The sequence below is a fragment of the Eumetopias jubatus genome, unplaced genomic scaffold, assembly GCF_037043125.1.
Source record: "Eumetopias jubatus isolate StellerSeaLion01/CBP00866 unplaced genomic scaffold, mEumJub1_p1.0 scaffold_7, whole genome shotgun sequence".
NCBI lineage: Eukaryota > Metazoa > Chordata > Mammalia > Carnivora > Otariidae > Eumetopias > Eumetopias jubatus.
In genome coordinates, this window is record NW_028274813.1 from 25,024,837 (window position 1) to 25,046,458 (window position 21,622).

A 21,622-nucleotide genomic window follows, 5' to 3' on the forward strand; every position below is an offset into this window, starting at 1 on the left:
CAACCAAAGAGGGGCAGGTGCCGGCACTGAAGTCTTCAGTCTTATTCACATTTCTGCTGTAATGAAATCTCAGATCCTTTCTACTGGGTGACAATGTCTCAGAAAAGAAACGGTACTGGGGCGTCTGGGTGGCTCAGTCGGTTAAGCGTCTACTTTCAGCTGAGGTCATGATCCCGGGGCCCTGGGATCGAGCCCCGCGTCGGGCTCCCTGCTCGGCGAGGAGCCTGCTTCTCCCTCTGCCTGCCGCTCCCCCTGCTTGTGCTCTCTTTCTCTCTGACAAATAAATAAATAAAATCTTAAAAAAAAAAAAAAAAGGAAAAGAAAAGAAGAGAACAGTATTGGCTTACATGGGTATACTGTTTTATGGAACACATATACTAAATAGATCACATATCCCTCCTTAACCCTCTGGGAGGTGGACAGGAAAGTTTTAAGCAAACAAATTTGACAGATAAAAAATTTGAGCGTATAAGGGACTTGCAAATTGCACACAATCGTATTTGACTAACTTCCAGGCTGTTCCACTTGTAGGGTGTGGGTGGGTGAGGACGGAGTGGTGTGTATGATCAGGCTCCCTCCGAGAGAGGAGGGCCCCCACAATCCTCAAGGGGCTGATGCCGGGGTTCTCATCTCTTTGACCCTATCCTAAGGATTCTTCCAGAACATACCTGATTGCATCTAATCTACTCCCCATCAAAGCAGAGCTGCCAGGGGTTGGGGCAGAGGAGGGAGGAGGCTGTAAGGCTATGAATTAGGGGAGGCTTGCGGCAGGAGAGCAGAAACAGCAAGGAGAGCTTCTCTACCCTGACTCTGTCATTTGTGGTGATGTGTCATGGGAAAAAAATGGATTCATTCTTGTCAAGGCCGAGAAGAGGAACCAAGATGTCTACTCTGACTACCTCCACGCTAAAGCAAGGACATATGGGGATGGGGAGCCCAGGGCCTGGATGTCTCTGGAGACAAGCTGAGTCTGGCAGCTGTGGCGAAGTGGATGCAGACATGCTCTGGAAAGCAAGATGGCAGGGCTGCCTGTGAGGAGCACGGAGGGGTTGAGGGGTGGTCAGAATATGGCAAACTGGAGGGAGGTTCTCTTTCATCTCCCCTTGGCCGGAATGGGGGTGAAAGAGGATGGTTTCAGAGAAGCAGAAGCCCGTTCTCAGGGCTGGGCTAGGCACAGCAAGCTGCTGGCCCCGGCACTCACTGCTTCGTCATCCTGGTGTCCTGGAAGGTGACAAAGATCAGGTCCAGACGCTTCAGCCGAACGCGGTTGAGCTCAGCGTTGAACTCATCAGTCAGCTGCTCCTCCAGCTCACTATAATATTGCTCTGCATCTACCTGGGGTGAGATTTGGCCCTCAGAGCTGGAGAAGCCAGAGCGCTAGGAAGGCCTCCCCTAGACATAAGGCCTCTCTCCACTCGGGTGGTGAGCCTGAGGCCTTGGTTCCATTCCCAACTCCCTTCAAAGCCTGGCAAAGAGCTCAGGATCCCAGTGGGCTCCCAGATCCCAGCTCAAGAACAGGAAAAGGCCATGACTCCGAAATTAGCTCCTTGCTCTTAGATCGGGGGAAGGGGAGGCACACCTGGGGGCTAGGGGATGCTTCTGGACTTGGGCAGGACTCCAGAGGAGTGACAGAATGTGTCTCCAGCATTTTCAGGAAATGGGGATGATTCTTTTTCTGGACTGGCTAGAGTTCAGTCCTGCCCTGTGGTCTCCTTCTAGCCACAGTGGTTGGGTGAGAAGATGGAGCCCAGGGCCTTCAGATGTTCCTGTCCTCGCCCTTTGAAAGCCTGAGGCATGGCAGCCTACAGCAGTCTACCATGTTCTCGCCGGTCCTCCCATCCAAGACTGGAAGTGGGCAAGAGCAAGCCTCCCTGGATCGCTCCAGAGGGGGATCCAAGAAAGGCTTCAGCTCCTCTACATTCTCCACGGGGAGGCACGGCATGGCAGAAAGGGAGGGAGGAGCCAGGAGTCACAGCACCAGAGCAGATCTGAATGGGGCCTGAGGGTACAGAGCCCTGGACAGAGCTGGAGACCCTGTGCCCCCGCCCCTCCTCTGCCATGTCCCTTGATTCCCTGGGACAGGTACCTCCTTGAAGCAGGTCCAGCACTTGCAGAAGCACAGGCGGGAGCAGGGGTGGGTCTTGATCATCACCTTCCCACTCTTCTTGGCCTTGGCAGTGTAGTAGAGCCGGCCCCGCATCGCGTGGCGCCTGTTGGCCGGCAGGCAATGAGAGGAAGCATCTTGTGGTCTGGGGGGACCAGCAGCGCCACACCCTCCCCTTGCATCCCCCAGCACAGATCCAGACAGGCCCTGCTGCCGACTCACCTCTGATCATCCAGCTCGATCAGCATCCTGACGTCATAGCAGAAGTGGACTCTGGTCACCACGCACCCCGGATAAGCCTCACTGTAGCCACAGACACAGATGCTGAACCAGCCTATGGTGCTGGGGATGGGCCATACTACTCTGACCCCCACCCAGAACTACAGCCCACAGGGCCGAGTAGCTCAGCTGCCTGTGGTCCCTGGTTCTTGGATGGGAGACTCTATTCCTTGTTCCTAAGGTCAAATTTCAGAGGTGACCCCTGGTAATCAGAGATTTGCCACATCCTTCCCAGATGATCCAGAATAGGGCCAGCAGGCAGAACTGGAAATTCCCGCCCATGAGCGATAATTAGCTCCTGGGCTAGGACCTTGGGTCACAAAAGATGCCCCAACATGACCTGCTCTAGATAACTGTGGTCCAGGAGCTCGCCGGGCTCTGTGGTTGGAGTAATGAGGGAAAGGAAGAAAATGATACCCCTCACCATGCAGGAAAGCCCTTGACTTCAGAAACCCTGCTCTGGCCCCAGGGCCTCCGCCATTCTGGAAGGCTACCCCTGAGTCAAGTCCAGGATGGGCTACCACTTGGAGTGTTTCTCGCTCTACCATCTTACGCCAACTTACTACCCACATGAAGATGTAGGCAGGGTTACCGGGAGGAGGCAATCCATGCTTTAGCCCACTCTGACCCACTTACTGAAAATGCTTAATGATGATTTCCGGGTCTTGGATGTCCGTGGGGACATAGGTGATCATTAGTGTCCTTGTGACCTAGGTGGGGAGGGCAAATGGAGAAAGAAGACTGATTACACAGGACTCCCAGATGTCTGGGTCTTTGGTGGCCCAGAACTGTCTGGAGTAGGCCCACTACTCAACAGGCTGCCCCCTCGCTTCCCTGGCCTGCATCCCTGACTTCAGTAGGCTGTGCGCTGTGGGCGGTGGGCAGCTACAGGCAGGCATGCCACATCTCTGTTACTCTCTGGGGCCCTGCTGCAGGCCCCCTACCACAGACAGCTGAGGTCAAGGGAGAAAGAGCCAGAAGCTGCAGACAGGGCCAGCCAGGGAGGAGGCCCAGAGCTCCGGGACCGACAGACGGTGCTCATGCTCTTGTGCTATCTCTGCCATCATTCTGGCCGCGCTGTCGTCCACAAAGTAGGGCCGTCCCTAACATGAGACTGCGCAGGGGAGTTAGGAGGTGCGGAGACTCTGGGGAGGGGATGAGGAAGCCCCTCAAACTTCACATTTTATTCTGTGAGTGGGAAACGTCGTCCTGAGTCATCCCCTCAGGGTGACAATCTGGTAAACTGAGCTTCAAGAGATAGGAGTCTCAGCAGAAGCTTCTGGTGACAAGAAGGAAAGCTGAAGTAGCTGAGTCCAGACTGGTCAAGGGTGCCCAAGCCTCTGTGCCTGCAGGCCAAACACATTTGGGGTAACCTTTCAGGGGTATGTGGATTTGCGTTCTGGGGTGGGGTAGACTGAATCAGTCCTTTAGGATGGATGGCATCGAGGGAGCTGATCCCACTCCACTGAAGCTCTGAATGGCCGAGGACAGAGCCAGGGATGTTAGTTGTCACTGTTTTCCTTCCCCACCAGGGCCAGGACAGCCCGCACGCCCCTTCCCTTGCTGGTGCTGGTGCTGGTGCTGGTGCTGGTGCTGGAGCTCGGGCTGGGGCTGGAGCAGAGGTGGGGTGGGGCTGGGCTGGGGCTGGGCTGGGGCTGGAGCTGGGGCTGGGCTGGGGCTGGGCTGGGGCTGGGGCTATGTGGGTGCTGGTGCAGGTGTAGGTGTGGTTATTACCTTGGGTGGGCAGCACTGCCAGGCCCACCTGCAGCCCCCCAGCCTCATCTCTACACCCCAAGGGCAGCTGTGCACATTAAACACTGGGACTGCCAGTGTTAGCCAGCAAGGTGTGGGGCACCTGGGTGGCTCAGTCTGTTAAGCATCTGCCTTCAGCTCAGGTCATGATCCCAGGGTCCTGGGATGGAGCCCCACATCGGGCTCCCTGCTCGCTCCCTGCTCGGGCGGGAAGCCTGCTTCTCCCTCTCCCACTCCCCCTGCTTGTGCTCCCTCTTTCACTGTGTCTCTCTCTGTCAAATAAATAAAATCTTAAAAAAAAAAAAAAAAAAAGGTGTGAAGAGTTAAAGCCCCGAATGCAGCCTCAACCAGTGATGGCCAGGGAGCCGGTGGGAATGTGCAGACCGCTCCCCCAGGGGGGGAACACCAAGGGCACGTGTCCTCCCCGACTCCCAGCAGTGAGAGCCGCTCCCTAACCATTCCCTCCTACCTGCGTCTTCTTCCCACTTCCCCACCCTCTAGGGGGTTCTCCTAGGATCACCTTCAAAATAAGTGAATGCTGTGCAAACTCTTATCTTAGGGCCTGCTTGGGAGGTGGGGTGACCCAAACCAGGACAGTGGGGCTACCTGGGCCGGGCCCTGGAGTCTCTGACCTCAGAGACTGTGGAAGGGCAAGGACCTTGGGCACTCCCCAGCAGGGGACACTAGGCACTTAGGATGGAAGTGCTCTGCTGGTCCAGGTGTTTGTTAATCTTTTAGTTTGTGGATGGCTGGGGCTCAGGGGTCTTCAGAGAGGGTCCGGGCAGCAGGGCAAGGGGCAGGAGGCCCCTGGGAGCAGCTGTTTACCGACCGGTGTGTAAGCGTTCCAGGGGTTTACCAAGCAGGACAGCTGTGCGAGGTGCCGGGTAATGACTCACCGGGCCAAGGGGCGGAGGTTTGCCCTGCTTGGGTGAGAGTGCCCCCCATAGGTGTGCAGAATGTGAGAACTGGGATGCCTCTGAAGGCGGGAGTGGGGTGGTCCAGCGGGGGCAGGCTCTGGCTGGGAGGGAGCAGCTTGGGAGTTCTTTTCACTTACTCACCTTGTAGCTCTTCTTGGGCACAAACCCTAAACAGTGATGAGCCATGAAGACGAGGTTGATGAGGAAGTAGAGGAAGGAGAAGCAGCTATGCAGCCACAGGACCTTACTCCTGCCGGGAACAAGACACAGGAAGGGTGAGACCACCCTCTCCCACCCCAGGCAGTCTCCTGCTGCCCTCTGGTACTTCCAGACACTCGGCCACCTTGGAAGGGGATGGCCATGGTAAGAAGGGGGCGGAGCACGCCAGCTACCGCAGGCCAACATTTACTGAGTGCTTACTATGTGCCAGACCCAGGGTGGGACTAGATGCTTTCTGTACATTTTCTCACCAGATTCTCACACCCTCGGAGGGTGCTACTGTGACTATCTTCATTTTATCCATAGGGAAATGAGGGTCAGAAGCAGAGGTCACTCCCAGCCCTGGCAGCACTGGGAGGTGAGCCTGGGGCAGAGGACGCCCAGGGACTCCTCACCACCATATCAGGCTGCTGGAGGCTCCAGCTCATGCTCCCACAGCTGCCCGGCAGCCCAAGTTGGGGAGGCGTCGGCCCTCAGTGCTGAGGGATGGGGGGGTCCTACTCGGGCCCCAAGGGAGGAGGGCCCGGCGGATTCGCTCTACCTCTCCTGGGACGGGAAGAGTGGTGGCACCAGGGCTTTGGGCTCGTACGATGCTGTCCCAAGGCATCCGGCCAAGAGGACTGTTCAGAAATAGGACCCACCTTATTTGGTGCGGTTTGAGAAGAGAAAGCTGCCTTGCTTCAAAATCTCTCCTTGACACTTGCCCCTGTGCCTGACGTTTCACCGAATATTCCCTACCCAGCTAGGTGTCCCATCCTCCATGTCCTCGGGTGGGGCAAGTTTCTCTGGACTCTGAGGAACACTCCAGCTCTCTGCCAGTATGGACTTACGGATGTTGAAGGTCTTTCCGGCCCTATTAAAACTAACATCTTGTTGGGAAGGCGTAGGCACCTTACGCCGGTGGCTGGCCTGGGAGAAGCTGGTGAGCTCTGCTCCGGGGTTGGCAGCACCAGGGGAGGGGCCGCCTGGAGGGAGAGGTAAGATGCCCATAGCCCCATCCTGCTGATTTGGGAGCTTGATGGATTGCAGGGTGCAGGGGCAAGTGGGGCAGGGATGCGTGAACCCCCACTCACACCTGCTGGACCTGCCCCTTCAGCTTTGTCAGGAAGTCGGCCACGTGTGGCCAAGACCCCCAGCGGGCCTGTTTTCTCAGCGTGGACCAGCAGGGCCACATGTGGCTTAGTACACATTGACTGAGCCACCAGTTGGGTTGGTTGCTGCTGAAATTCACGAATCACGACCAATGTTTGTTCCTCCCCTGCTTCCCCCCAGACTAGGAATGCAGCTCGGGGTGGGCAGGCACTGCCCCGGACCCAGGGCCAGCTAACGGCAGAGGCGGGGCATGAAGCCGGGTCACGTGGGTCCTCAGCCCCCACCCCCACCCCCCGGGGGTATGGGAATTGGGTCTATGAGTTAGTCATTAGATGAGGGTTGACATGCACTATTTTTGGGCAGGAAAGAATAGCTCAAGCCTCTGCTTGCTACCGGGTCCTTGCCACTTGGGCGCCGGATGTAGGAAACCAACAGGACTGTCTTTCCAGGTCTTTGGAGTGGCCAGTTTGGGTGGTTCTACCTATTACAGATATGGGGACACCGAGGCACCAAGAGAATGCAACTTCTGGCCTCCCGCTCAGTACATGGGTCCCAAGGAAACCAGGCCTTTCTTAGCAGCAAAGCAGTGCCCAGGTTTTCGACCCACACATTGGACCTCCTCTCCCCACCAATGCCCCAGCCAGTAGAACGGGTGGTAAGAGGATCAGGTACCTACTCTATGGAGACATTGACAATGGTGGTCCGACCAAAGTGGCTATTCCAATCTGGAAGAGAAGAAAGTGGCTGACCTCAAGGCCGGTTCCTTGATTGAGTGAGTTGAGGGGGCTGCTTGAGTTCAAGGTTCCTGAATGCATGCCTGGGGTCTGGAGATGCTTGCCTATGTCCTGCCCTTCCTTCTCGTCCCCCAGAACTTGCCTCCAACTCCCAAGAAAGCCAGCAGAGGCCTCTTCTTCTCCCTGGGACTACTGGTTAGGGCTCTATGGCTGTGACGTGAGACCAAGTCTTGGTGTGGCATCCCCAGTGCCCAACTGGAGCGTGGCAGACACCAGTAAGCGCTTACTGAAGGAGCCCAGGGCCCCGCCATGAGTGGAGGGATGAAATCAGCAAGGCTGTTACCACTGGCAACAATCACAAGAATGTCACGTTGCCTCATTGGGACAGAATAAATCCTTCTGGCAAACTGCATTAGCTTGTCGGTTTAGACATCTCTGGATGTTATGAAACGTGTCCAGAAATCCTGCATTAATATAACATATACATTATATACAATAGATCACTGCCAACACACTAGCTCTTGGGAAGAGAATTTGGAAAGACGGAAGTTGCTGACTCTGGTAACGGTATGTGGTGGCGCAGACATTGCGTGCTACCTTGAATTAACTGAAGTCTACATCTGGCTGAGGAGAAACAGCCATCTGAGGAACCAGGGTACCACTGGCTGCCACCCGGGCATGGTGGGCGCTACATGACCCCACCTAGTTACACAGCCTTCAGCTCTGCCCCTCCTCACGTTGCTAAGTGAAATACTGGCTGTTATCCACTGAGCACTCACTATGAGCCGGGCACCAGGCATGCATTCTCTCCCAATCCCCATGACAGTTGAGGACCCGACGCCCAGGGAGACTGATCTGCTGCATGTAAGACGAAATAATTTGCTAGATTGGGCGAAGGTGTTTTCTGGGAAGCAGATGTGGGTCAAAGTTGGGGAACCAAGATTTTTCTGTCTTCGAAGCCCAAGCCCACAATGTCAGTCTGTCCAAAGGACTTGCCCTTTTATAACAAGCGTAGCTAGACTTCCTAGGAGACCAATTTTGCACTTCTAGGGCTGTGTCTGGCTGCCGTGGGGGTTGGGAGAGATCAAGTTCAGGGATCTCTGCCGTAGGTCACATGCCATAAAAAGGCCTCGCGAGCACTTGGCCAGGTGTAGCACGGGGCTGCCGATAAACCTTCAGTTCCAGGCTGAATTACTATTGCACGCCTGCTGTACCAAGGTCCTGAGCCAGCCTCGTGACGACGGATGTCTCCTCTCCAGTCTCCACGTGGGAGAGCTGAAGTTCGGGTGGCCTCAGCTCACATAACTAATTTTGAGAAGTGGAATTCAATTTTGGATTTCTAGACTCGAGACCCATGCTCTGTCCTGCCTCCCGGGCTGCCCCTCTGCTCTGGGGGCCCAGGGCCCCGGGCGCACTGAGCTCCGCCTACCCAGAACGGTTCCGGTGTAGTTGACGGGCAAGATGATACCCAAGGAGGGGATGCAGAGGATGAGCACAAAGATGATGAGGTGATACTGGAACATGATGTAGATGCGGGCATCATCTCCACACTTGCTGATCAGATCCTCGTTCCTGGAAGAGACATACAGACAAGGACATTCCTCAGGAGCCTGTGCGGCCACAGGGTACACTGGAAGGAGGGCGAGGAAGAGAAGATTATCACCCTACCCCAAGTTTTTATTTTTAATTTTTTTTTAGAATTATCACCCTTTGTCTTAAAGCCTCTATCATGCCTGAAATGTATTTCACTGAATTTCACAGGCATATCCAAAGCAGAAGCTGTTACACACACACACTTGGGAATCCAGAGGCACTTTTGAAATCAAGCAGTCATTCCATCTTTTCTTGCTTCGTGTTGAGTGCTTGCTATGGGGCGTGCACCAGACCAACCAGTAGTGATACGGAGAAGCATCCGATTTTTTTTAAGTTGTTTCTTTTAATTTGTAAATTAAAAGGGAATTCTTTTTATTTATTTATTTATTGAGAGAGAGAGAGCATGAGAGGGGGGAGGGTCAGAGGGAGAAGCAGACTCCCCGCTGAGCGGGGGCCCGATGCGGGCTCCAGGGACTCCAGGATCGTGACCTGAGCCGAAGGCAGCCGCTTAACTGACTGTGCCACCCAGGTGCCCTAAAAGAGAATTCTTAAGGTCACAATGAGATATCACTCCACACTGCCAGATTGGCCAAAGTTAGAAAGTCAGACAATAGCAAGTGCTGGCGAAGGTATGGGGGCACTGGGAGCTCTCCCTCATGCACGGGTACATACTCCGGCACCGCTGCTTTGGCGAACAGTTGGTATCATCTAAGGACACTGACTACATGCACAGCCTGTCACCCAGCAGCTCCACGCCTCGTTTTATTCCCAGTGGAAACACAGGCACGTGTATATCAAGAGACATGTATAAGAAACTCAGCTGCATTATTTCTAACAGCCCCAAACAACTTAAATGTCTACCCAAGGTGGAAACGGACACAAGAATTGTGAGATATAGGGGCGCCTGGCTGGCTCAGTCAGTGGAGCGTGCGACTCTAGATCTTGGGGGTGTGAGTTGAGGCCCCCACATTGGGCATAGAGTCTACTTTAAAAAAAAGAGTGTGAGATACATATGTATATGTATATATGTGAGAGCTATATGTAATGATATAGATATAGAATGAAATACTATACAGAGATAAAAAAAAAAATGAAAGACCACAGCTGAATTTCACAAACACAATGTTGGGTGAAAGATCCAGGCACAAACAATACATACAAATGTTTCCATACACAAAGTTCAAAAATAGGCAATACTAAACTACGGAGAGTGAAGTCAGGATACTGGATGTCTTTGGAGAGGGGGAGGTAGGGGGAGGTCACAGGGGGTTGGGAAGGAGCAGGAGGAGAGCTCCTGGAGCGCTGGCAATTCTAATCCTTGATCTGCTTTGCTACAACTGAGCTGGACCTTGATTTTTGTGCACTTGTCCATATGTGTGTTATACTTCAAAAAGAAATTTAAAAGCAACACACGCTTATTACAGAATTTGGGGGAAATACAAAGAAGAAAATCATTCGCCTATAATCTCATCCAACCTAAGATAATGACCATGAAGCATTTGGGTCCATTGCTTTAGTTTTTTGTGGTTGTGCCGGTTTAATTTCGTGACTATAGTATAAACAGCATTGGATGTATTGTTGTGTTGCTTAGGTTTTCATCTGAAGCCTTTTCTGACTGTTTCACGTTTTGTCTAAATGTTTTTCATGGCTGCACAGTGGTAATGGTGATAGTGGTCTCCATTTATGGGGCGCTGGTTCATACCCAGCACCAGGGTGGCCTCCCCACTCTGCTGGTGGACGTCCTAGGGTTTACTCACCCCTGCTCTCCGGTCAGGCTCGTAGAGTGTATGCAACTTCTAGCATCCAGTCCAGGATTCAGATTTATTTTTAAACAATACTATAAAGAGCATATCTTCAAGGCGTTTCAATAATCCCCATTTAGGGAATTATTTAGAGCTCTCGATTTTTTTTTTTTTTTAACTGCAAGCCGTTAAAATACTTCCTGCCTTGGACTTGAGAATTAAATCCCAAGAATGGGGTGGGTGGGAACTGGTGAGAAGGCGGGGTGCTGGGGAGCGGGAATGAAGGGAGGGTCCTGCTGCAGGCTTGGGTGCCAAGACCTGGTCACCTGACAGGAGTGAGCCTCAGACAGGGTGGGGCAAGAGAGCCTCCAGTCTCAGGAGGGAGCCGAGACACTGACCCCCCGCCCCAAAGTTCCAGCCACCACCCTCCTCCTCACAACTAATTCTCCTGTTGGCTCTAGTCGCTTCCCTCCTGCTTCCTCTTTCTGGACACCCACTGTATCCACTGTCTTCTCTCATCTTCGAATTCACAGCCACCTCTCTCCACATCTCGGAAATACCACCGGGTTCAAGGGCACATTGGCTACTCTGAAATACAAGACACTCCTCAAGCCTCCATTCCCTGACCGATTCCCCTCAAGTTCCAGCCAACATCTTCACCTCCCTCCTCCCACCCACCTCTTCGTCTGCCTCAACTTCACAGACACCTTACCCAGGAACCGTCCCCCCAATGGAGAACCAAATCACTGACGTCCACGCCCTCTGCGTGCTCTCATTGCACTCAACCAGGAGCTCGGAGCTCACAGGCTGCCCGCCACACCCTGGAGGGCTTCAGGGAGGCCAGCCCTAAAGATCACGGCTTCTTCCTCCTGCCCCTGTGGCACTCTTTCTTGATCTAGCTTCCCGTTCTGGGTGACTGATCCGCTCCCACAATTTCAACTATGACCTCCTGCACCCATCTCCCAGGCCGAGCCCTCCCGCTCGGACCTTTCTCCGAAGCTTTAACGAACCCTGTTTTTCAATAGCTTGCTGGTCAACTTGCGGGTTTGCCCTTCATAATTCGTCATTCTCCCAGCTCCTCGTATCTCATCAGCATCCACCTAGTAGCATTACTATCTTCCCCAGAGACCAGACTTGGATCACTCCTTTTCTTAACCAGTTGGAGGCCAGATGGGAGGCCAAGGCCCATGGACTGTAGCCCCATGATCTCTCTCCATCTGCCTCCTCCCTTGGTCAGCACTCCCTCTCACCTGGACACTGGAAAACCCTCCTTAGGTGCTCACCTTGCCTCTGGACTTGCTCGACTGCCAGTCCCCCCCATACTCCTGCCTACAAACAGATTCTCACCCTGAGTACCCTACTCAAAATTAGGAATTAGCACTCTCCTGCCTCTAGATCAAAGCCCAGGATTCTTAGCATGGCCGTCAAGATCCTAGCTGATTTTTACAGCCCAATCTTTTAGCCTCTCTCTTGAGATGTATTCTTGTTTCTAGCCACACCAGACTGACCATTTCTGGATGCTTTGGCCCATCTCTGCCCCAAACCTTCACTCATGCAGTCCTTTCTTTGTGATGGGCCCTCCACTGGGCTTAGTGTGGAAATTCTTCCCATCTTTCAAGGCCTAGCTCAAAACTTGCTTCTCCTGAACCCCCTAGCTGGAATTAATTTCTTGCTCCCCCAAATGCCCTTTGCCCGACAATGAAACTTCCCTATTATGAATTATATGTAGTGAGTCCTGTTAACCTTTGCCTCTCCGACTAGACTGCCTGGGCATTGTGCCCAGGGACTCTGGCGTCCCTGTCCCTGCTCAGGGACTGAGCTGTCTCAGCTGTGGGAGGCTGTCTTCTAGACCCTGCTCCCAAAGGATGCAGGATGCACAGTGCAACGGTCAGCTGTCCTCCCTTCCCGGATGATGTATTCCCAATGGAGGAGTCTTTGGGTGGAGTCGGGGGGGGGCGGGGAGAGGATCCAGACACACACACTGGGCACACTGACCTCCCCTGACCTGCAGGTCCGGGCATGCACACCTGGACAGCTGCATGCAGATTTGCACCAATGCAGCGATGTGGCTCTTTTATTTCATATTTGCACGCACACCACAGACACACCTACCACATGAAGTCTTGTATTTGGCACGTACGCTTCTCTCCTGCAACACGGACACATTTTTCCCCACCCTGAATACACCCATTGACGTGTCAGCAGATGGCAGAGAAGATCCAGAAAGTCAGCCTCAAGCTACCCAGGACTGAGGATATGGTCAGCTCAGGAGCAGGCGCTCTGGGATTCCTTCCCTCTCACCCCTGCAAAGGGCTGGTTAACGTGCCACCCTGCCCCTGCCCAGCATTCATGACTTTGCTAAACCCAGGAACCTAGAGCCAGCCCGGACAGCCTCCTGAGGTCACCAGCTCCAAATGGTCATACGCCCTAGTGGTCATTAAAAAATAATAATAATAATAATAATAATTTTTTTTTCAGTAAATGCTTGTTTAAAGGGAAAAAAAAGTAAGATTCCCTAAAACTGTTGACAGGGATTGCATCTCTGGAGGGCTGGAGGTGGACTTGCATGTTTCTCTGAACGAAAACTTTTAATGTGAGCTTGTGCATGTCTTAAAAATTACCAAAGCAAAACCAGAGAAGGTTTATCCAAGAGATAAACCATTTGCCCTCCACTCCCCCTGCGTGTGGCTAAGATCCCTGGACCACACACAAACTAGCTGTATCACTTCTGGTGGACCCTGATGAATGATGAAGGTAGACTGGGGCGGGGGCTAGGGGGTGGGGGCAAGGCCACGGGGACTCCCCCATCAGCGGGGTTGCAGCTCAGACACCAGAGGCTCATGGTCTTAAGCCCAGCTCAGGGTTCCCAGGGCCTAGGAACGGTGCTTGTACCCTCTTCAGCAGGTCTAGAGAAAGAGAGGCGCCCTGAGGTGGCTTGTGGGGGTGGGGTGGGGTCTTGGGAAAATGGAGGAAGGCTCCCAGCCAGGACCTTGACTGGTGGGCGTGCAGGAGGAAGTTGTAGGAGCCTTTGCCAAGAAAGCAAGTTAGCAGACCCAGTCCGGCCGCTTGCTGCAGGTGGCCTCAGATGGGCTGCGTGGCTGCACCCTACGGCAGGCACCAGGCAAGAAAAGGCCCTGGAGGAGGGGCTTGGAAGATGGACAGGGCAGGACGGATGGGGGATATTTAGGGAGCGCCCAGGAATGTGCAGGACTATGAGGTGGCAGCAGAGTTGTGTGCACAGGCACGAGTGTGCGTGTGTGTGTGTGTGTGTGTGCGCGCGCACGTGTGTGCACGCACACACACACCGTGGGGGCACGGAGAGCTGGAAGAGCTCGGGAAGGTGCCCAGCTGAAGCAGGGTGGAATCAGGAGTGGCAAGTCAGAATGCTGAAGCGTGGGGGAATCAGGAGAAACAGGTGACCTGGGGTCTGTCTCCCTGCCAAGTGGGGTCTGGCCCTAAAGAGATCCAGGAGGCGGGGTGGGCAAGGGGCTGTCCTTCTGTTATCAGGGCTGAGCCCTTCTCCCCGCTGTGTTCTTTCCCATTTCAGTATGATGAAGGATGCTCACAGGAATAAAGCAGATAGCACTGCAGGAAGAACTTCTTTTTCGTAGGGTAGAGTTCATAAAAGTGTTTTTGTACGCATGACTAAGTGGTGCCTTCCTGAGGGCTGCGGGCTATGTCCAATTCCCATCCCCCTCCCTCCCGGAACCCCAGAGGGCCTCCTCTGCCTGGGCAGGGCTGAAGTGGTCAGGGGGAGTCGGGCGTGGGGCACAGAACTCAGGTCCAGCCCCATCTTGCCCCAAGTAAGGCAGCTGCCGGCACAAGCTCAGAAAGTTCAGGCACAAAGGGGCGCCTGCATAGTGGCTCAGTCAGTTAAGTGTCTGCCTTAGGCTCAGGTCATGATCCCGGGGGCCTGGGATCGAGCTCGAGCTCCGCATCGGGCTCCCTGCTGCCACTCCCCCTGCCCCTTCCCCTGCTCTTGCTCATGTTCTCTCTCTGACAAATAAGAAATAAAATCTTTTTTAAAAAAAGTTGACCACATCAAAAACTAATGACGTATTGTATGGTGACTAACATAACATAATAAAATTAAAAAAAAAAAAGTTCAGGCACTTACTTCATGGTGACGGTGTTGAAGAACCAGGAATAGAAGCCCTGGGGAGAAAGGAGAGAACATGTGAGAAAATCCAGCCCCAGGCCTGCCCTACAGCTGAGTGAACCCAGGCGGCGTCCATAGGGGCCTCCTTCCGGGCAAGAGATGGCAGTGAGAAAGAGCTCAGGTTCTGGAAGGAAGTGGGTTCCATCTGGAATCTGTGGTGGCTGTCCAGGAAGAAGTCTCCCCGGAAGTGAGCTGTGAGTTCACGTTCCTGCCATGTGGCATCCTGTTACAGGAAATGGGGGCTTTGTGGGCCTTGGACCAAGGGAGAGAAGGGACCCTTTCTGTGCGGTGGACATTGGCTGCTTTCTGTCTGTCCCTCATTGCTTCCTTCTGGGAAATGCCCCCCACCTCATGCATATGGCCGGGTGGGCTGTCCATGAAGTAGGGGTCTGCCACCAGTGGTCAGTTGATCAATGGGAGCATGACCCAAGTGGGGCCAATCGAAATTCTCTTAAGGGGATTGACGGGGATCTCGGGAGAGGGAGTCTCTCTCCACCTGAGCTCCTGCACCTTGGTGAACACCATGGAGCCTGCAGTGGCTTGGTGCCATCTTCGATGCCACAGGCAGGCGCTTGTCTGAGAAAAATAGCCTGCTCAGAGGAAAGAGGGCTGGAGGGGGGATCTTGGTGGTATCTCTGGACTCCCTGGAGCTCCCTGTACCCAAGGCAGCCACTTCTCTTTAATTTCCCCTGACTCAAGCCACATATTACCTAGTTTGAGCTGGGTTTCTTCTCTTACATCTGAGAGTCCTGCCGATTATGTCTTTCGCTCAGGGTCTTGCTGTCTGGTTTCTGGGTGGTAGGGAAGGGCAGCCTCAGCAGTGGAGGTGGTGGGAGGCCTAGAGAGGACGTGTACTTGGGAAGAACGTGTGTGAGGATAGGCTGGGGCCCATGGCCCTAAAAGCCGCCAGATCTGGTAGCTGGTTAAATTGCTCTGGTGTGTGCTTCCTTCTGGGATTCTGCACGGTTTAGCAAAATCTGGGAAAAGGTTGCAATTCTTGATTGACCCCATTTGATCACAAGCACATCAGTGAAACAGGCAGGCCCACCTGGCTGCCATTCCCCGGCACCACACTGATTGGGGAAGGGGTATTGCCCAAAAGGAAGCGATGGGGGGGGGGTCAGGCAAGCAAGAAACAGAAGGAAGTTCTTTGCTCCCTTCCACATAAGGCCCACCAAGTCCCCTTCCCTGGATTGCGGTTGCCTAATAGTCAGATGTCCACCTCAGGGGGGGCACCATTTGCCCAGTTCTGTCTTGCGGAACTAAAATAAGGACACTCCCTAAAAAAGGGTGGGGGGAGTGGCTCAGTCAGTTAAGCGTCAGACTCTTGATTTTGGCTCAGGTCACGATCTTGGGGTCGTCAGATCGAGCCCCATATCGGCTCTGCACTGGGCGTGGAGCCTGCTTGGGGTTCTCTCTCTCTCTCTCCCTCTCCCTCTGTCCCCCACCAAAAAATAATAAATAAAATCAGGACAGATGCCCAGGTATGAGTCAAAGCAAAGAAGGGGAATAGCATACTGGTGGCATTGACTAGGAATGTCCCCAGGGAAGGAGTGAATTGCTAAATAAGAGTTGGGCAGAGAGTCTGACCACACTTCCCTGCCCAGGAGGGGCTTTCTCCACCACCCACCTTTGGGCAAACGGGTGTGATTTATTTAGGGAGCAAGCAGGTTTGTTGACAGTCCCTAGCGGTTGGTCGTGCACAGTGGAGGACACACCTTCCTGGGAACCCCTTCCACCCCCTCTACGGCAGGTGCCAAGGGGGACAGACACACGGCACGCATGCGTCCTGGAATTCACACGGGACAGGCTGTCTGTCAAAGGGCAGAGTGTGGCCTCTGTGCCGTGACAACTGCACAGACCCGGATGTGCCGCGAGCCTGTGTGGACTACCTCTCTCTGTGCTCACAGACAACAGACTCCCCCACAGGCCCCCCCGCATGTACATCACAGTTACGAAAGGCATAAACCATTCAGCAAACTTAGCAGCTGAACCGCAGGCCTGAGAAGGGATGCCGCGTCCCCTCTTGCCTCACCCCTGCAGGAAACGGCCACAAGCTCCCAGGGGCTAGCTTGGCGCCCAAGGCCTGTGACAGTGGTCAGTTCATTGCACCTCTCTTGGTGGCCCCACCCTCTGCACTCCCACCATGTGGGGTAATGACCCCTCTGCTGGCCCGAGGCCCCGGGATCGTGGCTGGGGCGCTCCAGGGGCCACTCCCCACCTCCCACTCTCCCTGCCTCATTTCCAGCTCTGCAGGGTGACTGCCCACTGCCTCCCTCATGATGTCGCAGATCTTTTTAAAATAAATGATCTTTGTGCCATTGTACAAAAAAACCCCAACCAAAGTAATGTTTCTGAAAATAAAGCTGCGAACCATCTTGTAAGGCAGGTGTGACTGTCCTTATTCTACGGAGAAACTCTGAGAGACAAACTGGTCTGCAGCTCCCCGCACAGCTTGGGGCAGATCGTGGCAGGTAGCGGGACCAGGTCTCTTGGAAGGATGACAGGGGAAGGAAAATGGTTCGACTCACTCACTGCCTCCAACAAATACCTATCAGATGCTAATTACATGGCAGGCTGGCCTGGGTGCGGGGAGTGTGGGCAAGACCTGGTCAGCCACACGGGACCGATCAGGTAGAGGAGGGATCGTTACCCACTGGGTTAAGAGCCCTGAAGAAAAGGGATGCATTTTCCGTGCGCAGAGGACAAAAGATCTGGGCCCACGTGGGGTAGATGGGGCTCCCAGGGCAGTGGTGCGGGGGCTGAAATCTGAACGAAGGGTCAGTGCGTTAGCCCTGAGCGGGGGCCACCACAGAGGGAGACAGGGAAGAGCAGGTGAAAGGTCCTGTGGAGGAAAGGAGGTGGCACTTCTGAGGATCTAAAAGGTGGCCAAGGTGGCCAGGGATGGGGGAGTTGGGAGGAGAAAGACAGACTGGACAGGTTGGCAGGAGACCAAAGCACGAGGCCATGCAAGGCATCCGCGCTTCATTCCAAGAGCACTAGGAAGCCAGTGAAGGTCTACACAAGGGAATGCGTGTCCCCGCTCATGGGGATCGCTCCGGATGCAGGTGGAAAATGGGTGGGGCAGGACATAAGTGTGGACATAGAGATGGGTTAGAGGCCACCCTGGTCATCCAACAAGAGACCAGCAGGGGTCTGGACTGGGGGTGGGGGGAGAAGAACAAGACTGGGAAGGTGACAGCAATATAACTCGGTAATGGACTGGCTATGCCTGGGGGCCTGGGCCACACCAAGGGGGTGCACCTGGGTGCGTGGTAGGCAGAGTCTGAGACAAGGGAGTGAGGAACAGGTGGGTGGATGGACAGCGTGGCACGTTTTGGACATACTGAATCCCAAATGCCTTTACAATATCCACATGGAGGTATTTTGAGGGCCATTGGATAAATGTGCCTGGAGCCCAGAGGGAAGTCTAGTTGGAGATGGAAATTTAGGAAGGGTCTGTGGAGAGGCGGCAGTTGAGGTCGTGAGTACGGGTGACACTGCCCAGGAGCATGAGGAGGAGGTCTGAGACCCACTGAGGGAAACTCCAGCTGCGGAGGAGGAGCCTGCAGAGGGGACAGGGAGGAACAGACAGAGTGGCAGAAGGGAAGCCCAGAGAGTGTGGTGTCCACGGAAGCAACTGGAAGGGCCCGTTCAGGAAGGGAAGATGGTCTATAGGGCCGGATGTTTCTGAGAGATCAGATGAGATGAGAACTCAGGAAAGTCCATCGGATTTCATCACGTGGGACAACTGATGAGCTGTCTGGGTGGGATGGAGGGACGGAAGCCACATTGCAGGGGTCGAGGAGTGAGGGGGAAAGTGGAGAGCGCAGGTGCAGACGGCTCTTCCAGTTTCGCTGTGATGGGGCAGAGGAACACAGGCGGCTGTGGGCTGTGGCAGGGCCCACGACCGTCCCTGACACCCTCTGCAACACTCCAGCGCTGTCCCATTACTGTGGCCTGCCTTCCTTGCCCCTTTTGGAATTCATGCACTGACCACCGTCCTGTGTGCATCTAGACAGATGTGTGTCTCTCGGCCAGGGAGAAAGTCCCATGAAGCGGGACTTGGTCCATTTTGTCCACTGCCCAGTCCCTGGACCAGCGGTCGCCCTCAGCAGGTGCACCAGGGCAGCTGGCTGAGCAGATGAACAAGCTCAGGTGGATGACTGGCCTCCGACAGGGACGAGAAGGAAAAGACTGAGCTCCATGGAGCGGGGATGCAGGAGGCTGAGGGAATCCCTGCCGGATGTGAGGAATCTCCTGTGTGAAGTAGGAGTCCTTGGCTCAGAGTGGGGCTTGGGCAGGACACGGGCTGTGACGAGGGTTGAGGATTTGAGAAGAGCAGGAAAATTAGTTTTTTAAAAAAAAAAAATCCCTTTAAAATAATAGAATTAACTAACTCTTACTTGGAGGTAGGAATGGTGAAAGCTCCATCTTTCCAATGGGGAAACAGAGGCGTGGCAAGGCTGAGGAATTTGTGCAAGGTCGCAGGGCCAGGCTGGGTGTCACCGGCTGCAAAGCGCCTGGGCGTGAGCGCGCTCCTTTCTGCACACGGCTGCGCGGCTGCCCGGGCCAGAACCCCTCTGGGCCCGGGCCCACCCAAGCACTCACCTTGTCCCTGTGTTCCATCTCCAGGGAAATATCCGAGGGAGATGTCTTCTCACTCTGCTCCCCATAGATCAGTGAGGTCAAGCTGCAGCCAGGAGAGGCAGGGAGCAGGGAGGCAGAAAAGGAGAGAAAAGGCCTCAGGCTTGCCGTCCCTCTGACTCCCAGGCTGAGAGCGGCAGCACCCTCCGGATCAAGACCGCACACGCCTCAGCAGCACACAGCCCCGGGGACAGACAGTAATCACCCCTGTTGCCAGGTGCCCAATGTATCTCGGGAGTCACGGGATCCAGAAAGTCTAAGATCCGAGAAAAAAGTGGCCTTGTGCCCAGAGATGACTGCCCCTCCCCACCAAGTTCTCTTTCTGCAAGGAGGGCCAGCACAGGGGCAGGAGTGGGTGCCGAGAGGACACCTGCTGGGTCCTGGTGGTGGCAGCACAGCCCCCAAGGAGGCAAGCCGCTCACTCCTCCTGACCCCCAGCCTCCCCTCACCTGTCATTGTGTATCAGCAGAGCCAGGCGCCCGTAGTCCCACGCAGCTTTCCGGAGGAAGGAGTAAACCAAAATGATGACCTACAGGCCAGGGAAGGGGACGTGGGGATATGTCTTCTGCTTGGCTGGCCCCTGCATCCCCGTGGGGGAGACCCTGTCCCTCAGGTTCCCAGGGGCTCCCCGGGCTCCCCAACAAGGTGGCTAGCTCTGTTAGGGTAGAGGCTATGCCTTTTTCAACTCTGGATGCCCAGTGCCCAGCAGCTTCCCAGCACAGAGTGGACTCTCAGAGTCTGCTGAATAAAGGCATCGGTGTCACGCTTGGAACCATCTGACAAGAACATTCCTTGAAGGGGCGCCTGGGCAGCTCTGTCGGCTAAGCATCTGCCTTCGGCTCAGGTCATGATCTCAGTCCCTTGGGACGGAGCCCCACATCGGGCTCCCTGCTCGGCGGGGAGTCTGCTTCTCTCTTTCCCTCTGCCTCTCCCCCTGCCGTTCTCTCTCTCTCAAATAAATATTAAAAAAAGAAAAAGAAAAAGAAAAAGAAAAAGAAAATAAAAGAACATTCCTTGAAGAAATCAGTAAGGGGAGAGAGAAGGGAGGCTCAAGGGCACCGGCCAGGTGGGCTTCTGGACAAGGGTGCGGCGAAAGGAGCCTTAGGAACTCTGCCTATTCCTGCAGTTCCCTCTTCCCGGGCTGCCCTGGACACGACTGACATTCGGGGGGTCCCCACCACTATGGCTGGCATGCGTTTGGAGAGCCGAGGCCGCTGCTGCGTCACTTGTGCCCCTCCGAGGCCTCACTGCCCAGCACGGAGCCCAGGACTTACCACCCACAAGAAGATGTTGAGGAACAGCACGGTGGGGATGCCCCCAAAGGGCTGCCCCTGCAGGACGGTGCTCCGGGATTGGAAGCATTCATTCGTTGTCATGTTCCGAGTCTCTTCCATCACGTTCAGGCTGCCAGGCGGGACGGCCATCCTGGGAGCTCCCTGGTGACAAAGGGACGCTCAGGTCAGGCAAAAGAGACCCTCTCACTCTGTAATCGCAGAAGCCTGCCAGGGAGATGGGGCAGGGTGCACTGCGTGTCCATCCCCAGCCCGTAACAGGTCAGGGCGGGAGGCTCAAGCCCTGAGATGGCACGCAGCCTTATCCTGCAAGACAGCAGCTTCCCCAAACCCAGAGCCACAATGGCAGAAGAGCCCAGATCCCTGTTTGCTCCCTTTACCGAAAGAGTCCTCAAATGCACCTCCAAATGGATCTTCTTATACCTACCTTTGTGAAGCTTTTCTTCAATAGAAATGAACAAACTTCACAAGGTGGGTAGGACCCCAGAGTGAGAGTATTCAGTCTGGAGAACAGAACTGCATTCATGGGACGCCCGTGCAGACAGGGTCAACATCCTATGATTCTCCAATCCAGTTTCCAGGAAAGGAAGGTTCCTAAGACTAAATGAGGTAAAGCAGGAGGGCGCCTGGCACAGAGCAGTGACTCAGTAAATGTCACTGTCTTAATGTCGAACTTGAGCCAGGGAGATCGGCGCCTGCCCAGCGGCCTGAGCCAATCTGGTGAGGGCTCAGGGTCATGGGCTTCAGTATTCTCCAGACTTGGAGAAGAGTGAGAAGCCCTGATGGAAACGGGAAGTGACTCGTAGCTGCTTGAAGTTATCTACAAAGTTGTTCTGGTTTTTAAGATCATTTGTTTTGGCTCCAGACCTCATATCACCCTAGGAACTCTTCACTCCTATTCAAGAAAGGTAGGCTCCTTCCTTCCTTCCTTCCTTCCTTCTTTCCTTCCTTCCTTCCTTCTTTCCTTCCTTCCTTCCTTCTTTCCTTCCTTCCTTCCTTCGTTCAACAAGTATTTAGTGAACAGCTGCCTATGCCAGACTGATGCTGGTGATGCATCACTGAAAGTATTAAAGGGATCACTCTGACCCCTGA

At 54.5% G+C, this 21,622-nt stretch overlaps 1 protein-coding gene across 1 annotated transcript in view; it reads right to left on the reverse strand.

The window, feature by feature from the left end:
- TMEM63C (transmembrane protein 63C) overlaps positions 1-20,662 on the reverse strand; it is a 34,698-nt gene extending 14,036 nt beyond the window's left edge. The window contains exons 1-11 of the mRNA XM_028101993.2: positions 20,513-20,662; positions 19,688-19,767; positions 19,203-19,284; positions 14,550-14,587; positions 8,527-8,669; positions 7,040-7,088; positions 5,194-5,302; positions 3,020-3,093; positions 2,327-2,407; positions 2,087-2,210; positions 1,202-1,335 (exon numbers count right to left, since the gene is read on the reverse strand). Of these exons, the coding sequence (XP_027957794.1) occupies positions 1,202-1,335; positions 2,087-2,210; positions 2,327-2,407; positions 3,020-3,093; positions 5,194-5,302; positions 7,040-7,088; positions 8,527-8,669; positions 14,550-14,587; positions 19,203-19,284; positions 19,688-19,767; positions 20,513-20,662 (1,064 nt within the window). The remainder of the gene's footprint in view (positions 1-1,201; positions 1,336-2,086; positions 2,211-2,326; positions 2,408-3,019; positions 3,094-5,193; positions 5,303-7,039; positions 7,089-8,526; positions 8,670-14,549; positions 14,588-19,202; positions 19,285-19,687; positions 19,768-20,512) is intronic.
- Between the last annotated feature and the right edge of the window lie 960 nt (positions 20,663-21,622).